Source organism: Tenebrio molitor, chromosome 7 (genome assembly GCF_963966145.1).
Source record: "Tenebrio molitor chromosome 7, icTenMoli1.1, whole genome shotgun sequence".
Classification (NCBI taxonomy): domain Eukaryota; kingdom Metazoa; phylum Arthropoda; class Insecta; order Coleoptera; family Tenebrionidae; genus Tenebrio; species Tenebrio molitor.
Window position 1 is genome coordinate 5,561,066 of NC_091052.1, and position 16,754 is coordinate 5,577,819.

The 16,754-nt window shown below is 35.3% G+C and overlaps 2 protein-coding genes across 5 annotated transcripts in view; one reads left to right on the forward strand and one right to left on the reverse strand.

The window, feature by feature from the left end:
• Positions 1 to 16,754, forward strand: part of gogo (golden goal) — a 63,793-nt gene that overhangs the window by 13,119 nt on the left and 33,920 nt on the right. The gene's annotated exons all lie outside the window — the stretch shown is intronic.
• LOC138134815 (uncharacterized) lies at positions 14,217 to 14,949 on the reverse strand. Its single transcript, XM_069053344.1, has one exon. It carries the CDS (start codon positions 14,897 to 14,899, stop codon positions 14,327 to 14,329), a length of 573 nt encoding a protein of 190 aa, XP_068909445.1. The 5' UTR covers positions 14,900 to 14,949; the 3' UTR covers positions 14,217 to 14,326.

The following is a 16,754-nucleotide window of genomic DNA, read 5'->3' on the forward strand; positions in this document are numbered from 1 at the left end:
CTTGAAACATTTTCGAATGCAATATTGTAAAAAGGTTTTAGATGTGAATTGTAAAACTCAAGGTGGCTTAAAACTGATGATCTGTCATAAATTCCAAATACCTTATAAGCGCGCCTAGTTACTTTTTCTGGTAGTGCAAACTTAACGACAAGTCCCCAGTCCACATCTATAACGTTCCGACTATACATAAATTACTCCAAAACTCCTTTTGCTGCGAGTGTTTTCAAACCGAAGCTACATAATCTAAATGATAAAAGTTTCTAATTTTCTGGAAAATTAATTCATGCTCGTGTTATCTTGTATTTCAGCCATAGAGAGACTAAGACAGACACCTAATTAAAATCATTATAGCGAAGATTAAACAAGTATAACGTGAATGTATTACCATAATTTTGAAAAAATGTCAGCCATTAAAATAAATAAGCGACAATTTACATTACATGAAAATGAGTCGGGATAATTGCTTTTAGCCGACAACGGAGCTGGCTGAAAGATAATCCGCGAATCCATTGTTACTGCAATCGTGAAAAGTTATTAGTTTAACACAAAAATAATACGCAATAAAGCGAAATATTTAATCACTTTAAAAAGTTAAATTAGTGGATAAGAGAGCCTATTTTAATTTGATAACTCGAACAAATTGACCATTTACAAGTCTTCCAAATCTTTATAACTTCGCATTACTTAGGCGAGTGCAAAGTTTGCCTCTCTTCTTCTCTCCGGAAAGTTCATCTTTTCGAGTGATGAAATAAGTTATAGCCGGAGCCCGATTTCGGCAATAATTTATTTGGGAAGATTTTTCAGAGGTCTTATTTTAAGACTTTTATTATCCCCGTACTAACAAATTTATCACAATTAAAGAGTTCTTAATTTAGATAATAAGTAACAACCAAAGTGCACATTAGTTGCGAATATTCAGACATTTCCACAAAACACGTTTACTTTGAGATTTATTCGTTGGCCACACGTGTGCCAATTTTCTTTCTCGCCATATTTCTTAGTGATTTTTTCTGTAAAAATGCGTGTTCTGTTGTATCAGAGTTTAATCTCTGATAGACCCTGTGTGAATTGGTTTTATTGAAGTCTACTCCATCACAGCCGTTCTTTTCCACCGTTAAAGAACCTTACGGAACAGCGGATTTAGGAAATCAAATACACCACTTTTACCTCAAAAGTGTTAAAGGGATCGAAACCACAGTACGTGAAGAAAATAAATGATACGACGTTAATATTACAGCAACCTTCCGCTGCGTTACCTGCGTAGACTGAGACGAGCACTCCAGAAATCAGTAATTTGTAATTCTTTTGGTGAAGTCACTGTTGAAATTTGCTGTTAATTGTTTGAGTGGTTAAAACTCGACTCGGTGCCCATACACTCTCGGTTCGGATTAAGTTGGATCGCTACAAATCTGGCAAAGTGGCAATTTACCGAGTCCGACTGTTCGGATTCACCATATTATAAATTTACAAGGTCTGGATATTGTATTGTGGACGATATCCCGGGAATAACCGAACTGAATGGTATCTCTCTGCTCACCTCTACACTGTTGAGAATTTTGCATATGCAAACCAATAAGTGGACGTCAGCCCATTTTCGTTCAACCCTTCACGGCGCGTTTCCCCGGCAACAGGGAACTGCGAATCAACTTACAAGATCCGTCTGTAATGGAATAATCAAGGATTATTAAACAGAGGGCTGCGCCGGTGACGGTATCGACAAGAGAAAAAACCATTCGGAACAGGTGGTGTCGCACCATAAGAGTTCTATTCTTGAGGAAATGTCTCGGAAGAATTTTCATCTAGAAAACTCTTATCGACATCTCCAGGTTCGGGAGCTGGAAGTTTTAGATTTTACACTTCTCGATCAACAAGAATATTTTAACGCGTAGATGGTAGTTCAACAAAATATCTTTCAGGTTTGAAACGTAAATTATCTGAGGTTAATGCTGCGTGTATTTGTCTCAAAACTTTATATTTAATTGCTGGAAAGATCACAGAAGTTTAACAGAGATAGATGGATTTCACTCTGTAAACTTAATTCCAGTGGGCAGAATATATTTACAATACCACAAATAGTTATGTTCCGTCCATTTAAGTTAAACAGTGAAGGATGTTTACGTGGACATTTCCTGAAGCGATGTCGAAAGACGGTCATTGAATTTCGACTGTTATTCGAAAGATCACCTAGAGAGCCAAGAGAATGTAGATTTCGAGGAAAATACAATACAAAATACAATGATTCACGAGTAATAATGAGCCTAACAAAATGTGTGATGCAACCAACAATACATGCCCCCCAACAGTTTTTTAGTTTGTGTTTTTATTAATCATTCCACATAATTATTTTGATTAAATTTGACAAATGTGAGCATGTCGACTACGTTGTAAAAAATTAAACTATATACAGGGTTATTCTAATTATTTTTTTGCCGTAACCAACAATACTGATGGCACTAACTACTAAATCAAATATAATATTTCTTTTAAATTAGAAATCAAACTAAGTTGGATAGATTTGTTAGAAATGTCAGATTGGCAGATAACCTATACCTATTTAGTCAAAATTCAACTATTAAATTAACAAATTAAATTAATGTAAAAGGTGTTCGAAGTGTCTCCACACTCTCCATAAATGAGGAACATGTCAGTCTTTTCGTCGTTATTGTTAAAATACATTTTTCGAATTGACAAGGATTTTTTGCTTTTTAATGTCAAAGATACAAAACTAAGAGCCATCGTGGATTCAGTTACAATTATTTTCAAAATATAATATCAAGGAATAGTTGCAATGTGTATAATGGGTTGCGGCAAAAAGAAATTCAGAAGTACCCCTTTGGTGAATAAGCCTGTATGTTTTACATCCACATACCTAATAGGTGTAAATGTAATGTTGGCTGCATTACAAATTTTGTTAGGCTGATTATTATCTACTCGTCAACCACCTGTATATTCATTTGAATTATGCTAATTAAATCTTCGAATCACTAAATAGGTAATACAGAAACGAATGTTCAAAGTTCGCACGTTTGTAATTTAACAACTTAATGCTTACACTTTTTATGCGAATTCTGTTTTGGCTAATCCGCTGTTAAGTGTACAAGTCATTAATTATTTGAGTTACTGTACATTGCTCTTTGAACTGCCTTTGTTGGCTGTCGCTATCGCTTAACGATGTGATTATTACCACAACAAAAAAATTGAATCGTAATTTCATCAATAATTTGCTTTGATGAACGGTCAACAAAATGTATCTCTGTAGTAATTATATGAAATGAAGTTGGAACTGAAGTTTATGTTCCATCAATTGAAAAATTGAAAGGTAAATGGCATAGTTTGGTATTTATTGCGTCCATTTGCTGCACAAATAAAGCTATTCCACTTCCAATAATGTCGAAAAAGGTCACTTTTCGGTGATCATTGTGGACATAATAACAGTAAACGTTTATTGCAAGCATCTTTGCTCATGGATGATAAAGACCACATCTTAGGTGTAATAGCATCGCGTTTAGACACTTCTTTTTCCCGATAAAGTGGTATTTAGAATTTTTGTTTTCTAGACGAGAAAATTTAATTAAGCTGATTCTGCACAACTGTTATCGTCTTGTTCTTTGTGAAATTTGCAACTTCTTTAATTACGACGGTAGAAAAGAGATACTCGATATTGATGACATTAATGAGCTTAATTTAAAGATTTTGTTAGATTGTTAGATTCAGAAATAAAACAACAATCGCAGATCGATCTGAATTTGTACGTTCGTTGCTTTTCATCACTTGTTGTAAAAAAATTAATCGCTTGGCGGCTCTCTCGAAATTCTTCAAACTTTTTCCTTTATTCAAGACTAACCCATTGTCGATACGTCTGTAGGCGGCGAATTGTGTTAATTTAAATTAAAATCTGTCGTAATACAACATTTGATAGATGAGTATGGCGATAAAAAGTCTTCATTTATCAAAGGATTTTAGCAGCACAAATACCATTCAATTAAATTAGCTCTTATCTTTGAAGCAGGGTCTCTCTGAAGATTATTTAATAATTGGAGTACTTACTCAACAAGCATTTCGGCAGATTAAATAAAGTTGGCGAATCTTTCACAAAAGTGACTTCAGATTTTCGACAAACTTTTTAAAGGTAGCATCTAATAACAAGGCCGACCCCGTCGTATACTTTAAAATTTATTTAGGACTGGAGATAGTGGAGGTACGTCTTTTATAAAGTGGATGACGTTTAAGTTTTTTGGTACACGCCTTTGTTCTGTATTTGGGATGGTTGTCGCAAAAAGGGACTTAATTAAATGTCGCCCCGACTTGCTGTATTAACCCCCCGACCAAGATTTCCCCGATCGATGCGTATTTTTACAACTCGCCACTTCGTATGCATATGATGGAACCGTAGATTTATTCGTGTAAATACTCCAATTAAATATTTATTTTAGGTTTTGCAATTCAGATTTGTTCCCTTAGTTTGATTAAATATTTGTTGGGAAGATTTATGAGGACAATAATTCGCAACGTTGTATGAATGAAATTTTGGGGGAGCGTCGGGGTTGATGGGAAAACTTTCAAAACAAAACCACATTACTTGCTAATAGACAAAATAATTGTGCCTCAAAGACATTTTAATAAACTTGGCGTCAAGTTGGGATGATGAACGCAACAGTTTAAGCACCTAAAAGGAAATTTTAAGCCTTTAGAGGAAGAGAAGGTGTAGACTTGATTGTTTTGAAATAACTTCTCTTCTTGTTTATGTGAAACTCAGTCATCATCTGATATTTAGCTCATTTTAATTGTGAGAAATCAACGCGACGGAGCATGAGTGAAATGAAGTACCCTAAATGAAGCTATTTGTGCGGATACTAAATCTTAGGCGGATAATATTAAATGCAACTTATAATGTAGTATTGTATGATTATTTCGTTTCCGGGGAAAACGTTTCTTTTGATTTTTTTTCAGAAGTAAAATTATGAAATGATTGATTTTTTAATTAAAAGTTGGTCGACGATAAACGATCGCACTATTTTAAAACGTCATCTTCAAATTACCGAAGTTTGAAAACTTTAAAATGAAATACCAATACTTTGATTGAAATATCGTGAACCATCCGCTTTATTTGAGTCGTATTTACCACTTCGGAATTAAATTAAACTATTGGTTGAAAGTCGTGAAAGATAAATTTATTAAGTTGGTAGTGTAAGTTGATTTGCATGAGAGCTTTGGTTTAACGGTTTAAAATAAATCTGCACCGAAGCTTTCGCACCCCATATGTCTCTGTCTTGGCTCAGGGGTACGGAATTTGTCGTTAAATGTCCGGAAGAAGATAGCGTCGGCGACACATTGTCAAATTGTTAGATAAAAAAAATATGACTGTGGATTTTCCAGTCGTTAGGTAACGGCAGCGCTATTACAGAACAGTTATCCTCGATGAAAGCTGCATTCTATTGTCTGCCTAAACAACACATAACCCCGACCAAATAAAGATTAATGCTGGAGCGTTATGGCCAAAGCCTACACATCACGTCTCGGCATTTGTGTGATAAACACACAATACCATACATTACAATAGAACGGAAGCGAATTCACGCTTACTTCCAGACAAACAGTTTTATTGCTAATTAAGACTGATCTCGTTCGAGCAGAGATTTGCGCTTTCGAGGCGGTGATGTGCGCCTACGGCGTTGTGGTTTACGCACAATTCGACGCACTTAGATGCAAAACATATAATCCGTCGTTCGGGATCAATTGTGGCAACCTAATGCACATGTCTTTCAAATTTTGCGCTCCCACCCAACAGTTGTTAATGTTTGATGTGGTAAGAGAAAAGACGACTTGAAGGGAATTGCTTAAACGACAAAAAAGGGAAATAAGGTGACAAATCGTAATGATGTTTATTATTGTCATCATCATCATTATTACTAGCTCTTTATGTTGATGATACTGTTACAAATATTACGCTAAAAAGCAACTTTCCGGTGTGAAATAATTTTTTGTGAAACCGTACGCGAAACGAGCATTTCGCGTACCTAAAACAGTCCGCGAAATTCAATTTCGCGGCCGTTGCTTTTAACGACGTAAACGTCATTTTAATATTTGATACAAATTAATTTGATCGCTCTTTACAAATAGCTATTGTATCAAATTTTCTAATAAATGTCACCTTAGCAGACTACTCAATCGGCGAAATTAATGTCGAGCATATGGAAATCGATACATTAGTAGGAAAGCTCTTTTGGAAATGACAAACAAGCAATTTAGTAATTCAATTTTAGTTGAGATGCAGTTTCGGCGTGGAAAGTTTGTTTAACTCGACTGAATTTAAAATGTTCAACCTCAATAATAAGTCTGAGAACTGAGTTAACTTTGTAAGTTAGCCAATTTATTAATATTGATTTTTCCTTTGTTCTATTTATTTTTCGTGATTAAGAAAGCCGGAATTGTAAATGCCGACTGGGATTACTTAATCCGAAAGACAAAAAAGGCAAGAATTAAGGAATAATTTGAGTGGAGAGGGAAACAACATTAAACAGCCTTGTTTCAGATTAAACACTCTTTAACTACATTTTTCAGGGCGCTATTTTCGTGGAGTCAAAACTGAAATTAAAAATATTAGGAAGGATTAGTCAACGTGAAAACATGGTCCAATTTTCCGGAAAATTTGTCAGGCTCTTTATTCGTTTAATCCTAATAGCGACTGTCAGCTTCAGATATTATTAATTTGCATCCCTAATAACCAAGAGCTCGGAACTTTTGCTTTCAAATTCAAAATGAATTCGCGTAAAAGATCGAAATCTCTCAGCATAATCCTGTCAGTGAAACTAATTGCATCCTCGAGATCGAGAATTACCGATTTTTTTCAAAACAACACAAAACACAAACAGTCTAGACATCACAATAATGATAACACGAGGGTGGCGTGCGCTACTTCCCCCCTAAGAAGGGGAGTGTATAAGCCTGGGTCACGCTAGAGTCACGCCATGGACGAGGTATTGACCCACCCTCTAACTGCCATTGTTCGAAAGTACCCCTCTTCACTAATTATTAATTCTAATGACCTTTATCGTAATTTCGCTCACAAATGTTTTCGTATATGTTTGATTTATTGGACGATAAGGCAACAGTTTGATGGTGTGTTTTCTTTCAACGCTGAAATATCGTCTTAAAGCTAGTTTAAAACAGTTTGTCAAGACATAAGAGGATAAGAGGTGACTTGTGCTGAAAAAGTCGATAAAAAATTGCAATATATCGTTTTATGGCAAATCGATAATGCTGATGGAAAACGCACACAGCTTGAAAAATGTGTGGTGGAGGAGAGATTAACACAAAAAAAGTTTTTAAACTCTATCCAACTTGACCTAGAAATGTTACTCATGAGATTTGAACTAACGTGAAATGATTATTTTTTTTAACAATCCTGCTTAAACTTATTTTCACTAACGGTTGATCTAGGTTCTGTTAGTTTGGTCGACTTGATGTCTACATCTCAAGTAATATGTCTAAAGGTGAGGCGTTGCCACGCTAAATTTAGTTCTTTTGTAGTTATTGCGGCGAAACTCTTTTCAGAATTGGTTTTCCACCTCGCACTCTACCCACCCTTTTTATAAATACATCTTTTATATTTTATTGTATTTGGTGGGATTTATAGGATTCCATAAATATTTATTTGGTTATTTGGTCTCGATTAAGGTCGGATTTCGATTGGTTTCATAAAGTTACTTGTGTGTTGTCGTTAGCTTTTTAGTGGTCGTAAAGTTGCGACTTTCCATGGCCTAATCAGTTTTTTCATTAAAGATTTTATCTTAAACGGACTATTTAGTGTTCAAATATATACTGAGATTAGATCCTTTCCTGCTAAAAAATTGATCAATGTCCTTGGAAGAATCCTAATTGAGTGATGGGGTTCTCTACCTACGTCACTGTCAGGAAACATCCCCCTCGACTAACGAACTCGTTAATACGTAATGTTTTGGTGGTGCCGACACTTCGCGTATTAAAAATTGTCGCCCTTTTGTAGCGTTCGAGCTTTTGATCTATTTAGCTTGAATATCACAAGTTGAACTTTTCTTTAGCATTTATAAAGAGATGTTTGTCAAATCGATACAAGTCAAACTAGTCTTTTTATTTTCCTGTAGGAAGAGTCGTAGTTCGAAAAATTTTCCTTCCTTATTGTGTTTAAAATATGCATTTCCTTCATGAATACAATTATATTTTAGATGACCTTAGCGATATGCAAATGCGTTCTAATCCACATTATTACCTTCTCGTTTTCGTGTAATTAAGCTATTCGCCTAGATAGGTGTAAATGTTTTGCTTTTACAACAGCAGGTAATTACTTTTCCTCGATTATTTGCATATTGTTGCAATTATTTTTGAGATAACAATGTATTTATTGTTAGCCATCGTTAGGCAGAGAAACATCTAACATTTGTGTCGGAGGCAAAAGATAATGCCCTAGATTTCTAAGGAACCTTTCAGAAAGCATAACACGCAATCTTAATTTTCCTCACTGCTGCTAGGAATATTAATAATCTCCGAGTTTTTCTCTACTATTTTCATTTAATCGCGTTTATTAATACTGGTTAAAATACTTTCAACACAGAGAAAAAGTCAACAAATTTTCATATTGAGGAGTTTTTGCTTATTGTACACCTTTTTGTTCTCATTACCAATGGAGATTAGAGTTGTGTCAGGTGTATGTTTTCGTAAGAAAAAATTTGGCTTTCAAAAATAACAAACAAATTCCCTACAGACTCTAGATTTTGCGCTGTTTTTAATTATTAGCATGTCTTCTGCAGATTTTTTATTTACTTTAAAGGGTACTGTTTATGATTAGACGTTGCGTGTTTACTTTATAAATTTCTTTTCATGGTTCGTGGGGGTGTATTGTCGGAAAGATAATACGCAAAAAAAACTCTAAAAAATCCACTTGATTTAAGAAACGTATGGAAATTTTTTGTAAACCAGCTACTACTGTCGTAAAACCCATCTTATTAAAAATATTGTTAAAAGCAGCTTAGAAGTGGCCCCATTAAACATTAGCCCCAGAAAACGTGCATAGAAAAAACTCATTTCCAGAGAATGTAAATTGAATGCTTTTTTTCAGGTACGTAATGAGAGAAAGAGGAAGAAGTTGGGGGAAACGTTCCACTGTTCTTTCGTCATTCTTGCCGTAAGTTGTAAACGCGAAATATTTTTTTTATTGGGTGATCATTTACCATCAGCACTTTGGCGAACGTGTCAGACGATGACAAATCTCGATTCATTTCTAAATGTTTCTATTTGGACAAAATTTGCAAATAAACAATTTTAGTACAAAAGAATACCATAAAAATACGTCTTGTTGGAAATATTTCCTGATATCGGACGATCAGGGTGAGAGTTCTGTGTGAATAGGCAGATGTTTTCCTACCCCATCTGTCATGAGATCGACGTGTCGCCTGTATAAAAGCTTTGAAATGGTGGTGCCATTTTATATAATTTCAGGTCTTTATTTTTTCTCTCGCCTTTACCTACCCCTATACGTATAAACCAGCAGTCCGTCCTAGATATATGTTTAATTGTTTCGTCGAAACTGTAAGGGTTGCCGGTCTAATTCGTATATAATTTCATTTTGAAAGCAAAAACTTTAATTAAACAACCTCCCTCAACTGCGACCCCGGGTTTCGTGGCAGACCATAACGGCAAGAACTTGCTCTTAAATTAAGTAAAATAATTACGTACCGAAACATATCACGCAGTTTATCAGCTGTGAATAAATTTACGCACTGCGGGGGTGGTCCCAGCAAAAGTGGTCCATTCAAAATTGCAAGTGTGCCATTTGGGGATGAAAGTAGTTTGATTAATTATCACCCAAATAAACGAGGAATAAATCGAGCCGGTTGAAGAGAGAAGTGCAATTTGCATGGGCAAACGGTTCGCCAATTCCTTCCGTCTTCAATTAAGGGACAAGCGAATTGATTTCTGTTGATAATTTAGTTCAAATTTGCGGATATTCAAATTTAGATGACGACATTTGGAAAGCTTTCGAAAAATGATGTTACAGTGGTGTTTGATAAAAGAGCGATTGTAAGCAAGATTTCTCATTGTGTTGTATTATTAAAAAACCCTCAAAATGACATTTTTCTTTTATGTGACGTAATCAGAAATTACAGTTTTGCACGAGCTTAATGGAAAAAATCCAAACACCCACAAATGGAATTTAGATGAAAAGAATTTTATACAAGATTCAATGGTCCTCGAATGACTCTTGTATTTAATAAATGCCTTTGAGCTTTTTTAAATCGACACATTGTAAAAGAATCGTTTAATTAAATCTTGCACGGAAACTTATTCATTTAAATTAAGTTCAAAAGAAATTGCTTAAATTGGATAAATAATAAAACGCTCAGTGTACACATTTACAAAAATACAATTTGTTATGAATATTAAATGCCTTCTAGAGACTTGTTTTGAAGCAAAGTTACAAATCTCTTTATAAATTCTGGTGGTTGGAGTTTAAGGAAGGAGTTTAATGAATATGTAACTAAAAATAAATTGATGAAATTTTTAAAGAAAGCTACAACCTTATTGTTATAAAATTTGGAAAATTAAACGTGTTACAACATGAGTGTGTCGTTTTGGTTTTATTACATTTGAATTAATTTAATTAGATAAACTGTGTTTATCTAATGACTATTTGTGTCAAATCTTATTAAAGTTTAGCAAAACCATGTATACAATTAAACATAGCTACTGAATTAATTAATTTCCAACAAATACATAGTGTAGATGGATTAGTTACATCAGAGCTTTAAGCTCCTACATAATGTAACCGATCGGTGTGCTATACGGTTCAACTATCAAGTAATTAAATAAAAACTAACTCCATTAAGTAGATTATCTCTAATTAAATGTAATTAAACACGATCAGATAACTAAGCGTGTCAGATGTGGGATTTCTGTAATTTATGTTCCTTAATTTATACGTGTTTGCTTAAATATTCTACAAGGTGTGCTCCTCTTCTCCTAACGATTATTAAAAAGCATTTGCATAAAGAGTCGTTTACAGGTGGGCATTACATATTAGAGAACCCACTCCGGCTTAAAAGCCCATTTGCATACATCTCAAATCTCCTAAACAAATTTATTATCGTCCACCGGCGAATTGCAAGAGTGCTCCAGGTGAGGGTGAAAGTCTCTCAGCGTTGTTAATTTATTAATACATTTTCCGATGCACATCAGGTTTGGAGGGCTAACGGTGGAACGTTGGAGTTTATCTAGTGGAACATGAGACTGTGGCAAGTTTTCACCCACATAATGAACTAATGAGGCAGCTTAGTCTGCATCAACTTTCGACGAGAGGGTCCATCGGACCGTTCCATACATCCTGGCAATAATTAATAATGGGGATGTAATTGGGGCTTTAGCGCAACACCCTCGAGCACGGGGAGTCTGTGTAACGTCTGAAACCGCCGCAACCGCTAACCTGCGTGTCGAGAACCTCATCGTGTCACGTCGAATACTCCTTCTGGATTTATGATGACACGTCGTAAATTATGGTCATATTAATAATTCGCATGTGAATATCGGCGAAATGATGTATTAGGGGTGTTAAGAGTTTGCCCCAAGTTTACAGGCAAATCGTCAAGATCTTCGGGGTCGGGTGCAAAGGCACGTCTGCCGTAGCTGTCGATGAAAATATTTTACTTTTTCGTTTTATGCCATTTCAGATTATATCAAAATTGATTCATTGCCAAATTGTGTTGAAAGATGAAAAAGCTTTTTTCCGTGATTATTGAATTTCAGTGGTCTTTGCTCACTGAAAATAGTGAGCGAATATGGCAATTGAATCACCAGTGAGGAAAAAATATTTTCTCACTAGTGAGCAAAGATAGAGGGTCCCAAATATGTTGTAATGAAAGATCCTCGCCATCGGCTCAAATGCCTAACTTCCATACTCGTGATTAAATGCACTACTTTGCTCACTTGTGTTAAAAATAGCTATTTTTTCCTTAATTTTTTTCTAGTTATTTTTGCTTCATTTAATACCTCTTGGATCATGTAGAAATAATGGTAACATTACCTCCTGCGTGTGATAATCCTGAATTTGAGGCGAGGTTGTCGAGCACCACTCAATACAATAATGATAATATCTCCCTCGTTGTTGTTATGTTGTCTGTACCTCTGCCATCTAAATCGAGATTGTACAAGCGGGTTGCAATAATACATAATTGTTCTTGAACCGTGCCTTAAATACATTTCAATGGCAGACAATATTAAATTAGATTTCCATCGAGGAATTCAGCTATATTGCATAAAACAATAGAGCACGCGTATATTTTGAATGCAAATAGGAATATTACCGAGACAAACGTTCCAACTTAAAGGAGCAACACAATTTTCATGCAAATACGAAATTATTCTCCGTAATAACAAAATTGTGTGCTAAGCAAAATTAACGATTAACAACCTGTCAGCCTTAACTTAATTACCAAAAACCTCCCCAACACCGAACAAATAAAACGGATGCTCACATAAATTCGCCCAAAATTAATAATACTACTGCGAAATCAAGTAACTCAATGATTAAAATTCAGCTCGCAGCATGTCCTTCAATTAATTTCGGTTGGACACCTTAATAGCTGCTGTTTCGTATGTCTTTACAATTTAAGGAGTACAAGTGAAGAAACTCTTCATATTTTCATAACCATCCAATAGGTATATAAGCGCCGCTAATTACCCCAACTGCAGTCAAACTCAAAATGAAGTTCATAGTAGTTGCATTCGTTTGCATCGTTGCAGTCTCTGCAGTTAAACCCAGGTTTAACACGAGGTTCCAGAGACAACAAGTGCCTCATACAGTTTACGGACCACCTCCGCAAGAATACGGACCTCCATCTCAAGAATATGGACCGCCGCCGCAAGAAACTACCACGGAGGCTGAGCGCGAAGGGACCACCACCGAAATTCCAACGACCACAGAATCTGATTCCGAGCTGGTGAATACGACGGAGACAAGTGGTAGACTGACCAAAGCGGGCGAAAGAGGTGTCTACTACATTTACCATCCCACTGGTCAGCTCCAGAAAGTTGTGTATTCAACAAAGAAAGATGCAAAATCTAGGGCTTACACCGCTCAAGTGAAGTACGAAGATGTGGAACCCATTAAGGCACCTATTTTTACGTACGACCCTAAAACGCTGGTTTTAACCAGATTACAACCATGATTTTGTTCGTCACATTTGCATTCAATAAAAATCGCTTTGATGAGTTTTAAATTGTTTTTGGATTTGTGGGCTGTAAGGGAATTTGGTGGGCGATAAAAATCGCATTTTGACAAAAATGACCCGGCTATAAAAGGATAATCAATTCCAGGAATATTAGAATATAAGAAATTAACTTTATTTTATTGGTAATAAATCTGAAGCAGAAATGCTTTGTTTGCCAAGAAGTGGGATAATAAATATTTATAGGTACGAGTTTTTAGCAAATTCATGAAATCTTACTTACGACGTAGAAAATACGAAAACGGTTCTAATTCTTCCCCGCTCAAAAAAAAAAGTCAAGGAAGTTAATATTCTGTCAATAATTGAATGTGTGTATAACGCTGAATGCACAAATTCCGGCGCGGGTGTCGTGTGAGTTAAACAAAAATAAATGGATAATATAAAAAATAGTGCTTTCCAAGGAATTGCCTTGCCTACTTTTTAATTGAACAAAATAAGATATTGGGTTTATACTCTGTTGGCAAATTTACTCTGTTTGTTTACAATAGAAAGGGGGTTTTCATAGAAAATGTAATTTAAATAGACATGACATTTAATGAAATAGTGTATTATTCAATGAGCAGATAATGATGGCTATTACTCGTGAGGATGATTTTGTCTCACGAGCCGCAGGCGAGTGGCGTAATTCGACCGAGCGAGTAATAGGCATTATCCGCGAATAGAATACTATATTTTTACTATGAATAGAAATTAATAAATAAATTTCATTATTAGACAAACTGAAACTGACGTTTGAAATTGACGTTTTAAAATTATTACTTTGTATACTCAATACCGTAGCATTAAAATTTGCGATTGTACTTCATAAACTATTTGCTATGATACTTGCAGTGAGTTTTGATATTACATATTATTCAACAGGCCGTGGGTAATGAATCCTGTTATCCAATGAAAAACACTTTAATAATTACAGTATTACCTAATAGGAGTAGAAAAACTGTATTATTTATTTTTTTGTAGATTTTTACTTCACAACATTTTTATTTTTAATTTTTCAACAAATAAATTAGATAAATCAACAATAAATTATGCCATAAATAAAACCACTTTATTGTCGTAATACATCTGTCTTATATCTGCAGCTGCTTGAAAGCGAAAGTCTTGGGGTCGTAGGTGTAAATCGGTTCTCGAATGGGCTCAACATTTTCGTACTTAAGTTGAGCACTGTAGGCCATATTCCCGGTATCATCCCTAGTCATATAAATAACCCTCTGCAATAACCCACTCGGATGATAGATATAATAAATTCCTTGTTGAGTGACCGCAGAATTCTCCTCGGTCAATTTCTCATTTTCCCTCACTTCATTTTCTCGGTTTGAATCACTGAGTTGTTCGGCCTCTTGGACATTTTCGGTGGTGGTCGTGGGCGCTTCCGTCGTAGTAGACTCTTGGGATTCGGTTGTCGTAGCTTCTGGCGGTCCATATTCTTGTGATGGAGTGCCGTAAGTTTGAGGCGGAGGTCCGTATTCCTGACGGGGCAGTTGTTGTCTCGCCGGCAAAGCGAAGGGTGGACCGGAGGGCCTCCATCCTGAGGGTTGGTAAGGACCGTCCTGTTCTCGGTTGTCGACAGGGTATCTTGGGTTGTAGAAACGGTAATCGGCGCAGACCGTGCCGACGAGCAGAACTACCACAAGGAGTTTCATGTTGTTGATTCTAGAAAGTGAAGAAGACTGCTTGACTTCTGTATTGTCCTACTAGGTATTTATAGGCGGTTATGGGTATTGATTATTCATAATTTGCGAAGTTTCAGATGACATTGGCCTGAAATTATTTCGTTGGGGTATATCTTGGCAACGCTTCAATATAAGAACGAGATGTCACGTAAAGGATGAAGCGGCCTCATGAATTACAAATACCACGACAATACATGTGTAACATTTTCACTAGAACGCAGAATAATTAATATAGATTACGCATCCACGATAACGAAATCAATTAACAAACGAAACAATTAAACAAGCTTATTATTATTCTACTATTGTTTATTTTCCTTATTCCAATTACTTCCTTGTTGTTTCAAAAAAGTTTTGTCTGATATTTTTTATTTTTGGTTTAAATATTGTATCTTATTTCTCTTATTCTTTTAACTTGTCCTTATTGAAGGTACTACTTCACTAATTTATTAGAAAGGATCACTTTCACAAAGCTGCTTTTTTATCTTTTGGATTACAGCTGCCGGCGTTTTTGTACATATGTAAATACCGTGAGATAGAAAAAAAAAATAGAGTTGGTTGTGACCAAAAATTTCAGTTGGCGATTCGTTAAGATTTCAATTATCAGATGCCAGTCTTAAAAGTTAGGTTAGTGATTTTGAGAACGTTGAAATCTTGATTTTCGTAAAGGTGCGAATTATGTGTGACCTGTCAGTTGTAAAAGAATTTCCTCACCTAGTGTAATGAAACAATGAGATTTAAAACATGATGTTACTCTTCGCTTCATGTTTTCAAATGACCTTTGCAAAGTCGGGACATCAGTTAAATTGCAGGCATCAGTAATTACTTGCATTAATTCGGGAATTGTACCATTGAGGACGGCGCGGACAGCTTGTGGGCCGGATTTAAAGGGTAATTTAATTTTTGTTTATTTGAGGTGTCGAATAAGACCATTCGCCGTTCTCAAGTCTTTCTCCATTTGTGAAGTAACACTGCACAATGAAAATTTTTTGCTCTAAAGTGAACATTTTGTAATAGCAAATTTTAATAGTCAATAATTAATTATGACAGTTACTATTGTAATGACATTTGAATTAAATTTTTACGTGTTGCCAACTGAAGCGTATTAATCACGGCCCTTTCGATTTTTTTTATTTTCGATCGCACGGTATGTTGGCACGACAGTATTATTTGTTTTGTATATTAAATCAATTAGCTTTTGTCCTCCGTAAAGTATATTTTGGCAACTAGATATTTAATGAAATTCTACAATTTTTTAAATGTGAATAATGCCCAATTTATTTGTTTCCTTTGCTTCGTTGGATTCCTGATTTCCTCTGGGACACCTCAGCCAGCAGATACCCAGGTGCATCATTGAAATGTCTGACTACAGTGTAATTTGTTATTTATTTATGTTGTTCATGTATATGAAACAGCAAAGACTTCAATTCCATTAACCCACGAATCAATATCTCCGCTCAAATTTCAATATCATGAAAAAACAAGTCTAGAATTGAGTGAAAAAACGTTAGGTAAACATTATCCTTGCGTATTACGTTAGGTTATTTAATTTTATAAGGGTAATAAAAATTTACGCAATTTTTCACCATTCACGCGAAATTTCCCAATGTTAGATTTTCAGCATCATTAACGATTTCCAGAGTTTACGTTAAAACCAACGATCCAAACAAATTGTTATTGGCGAAGGAAAGAATTGGTGCGTTTATTTGTTTGCCCGAATACCTCTTTTGAATTTTAAATTGAGTAATTATTATTTTGTAAATCTGTTCAGTTCGAAATCATGAAAGAAATATGAAAAAAAAAAACAGTACCTCAGGAGTATCTG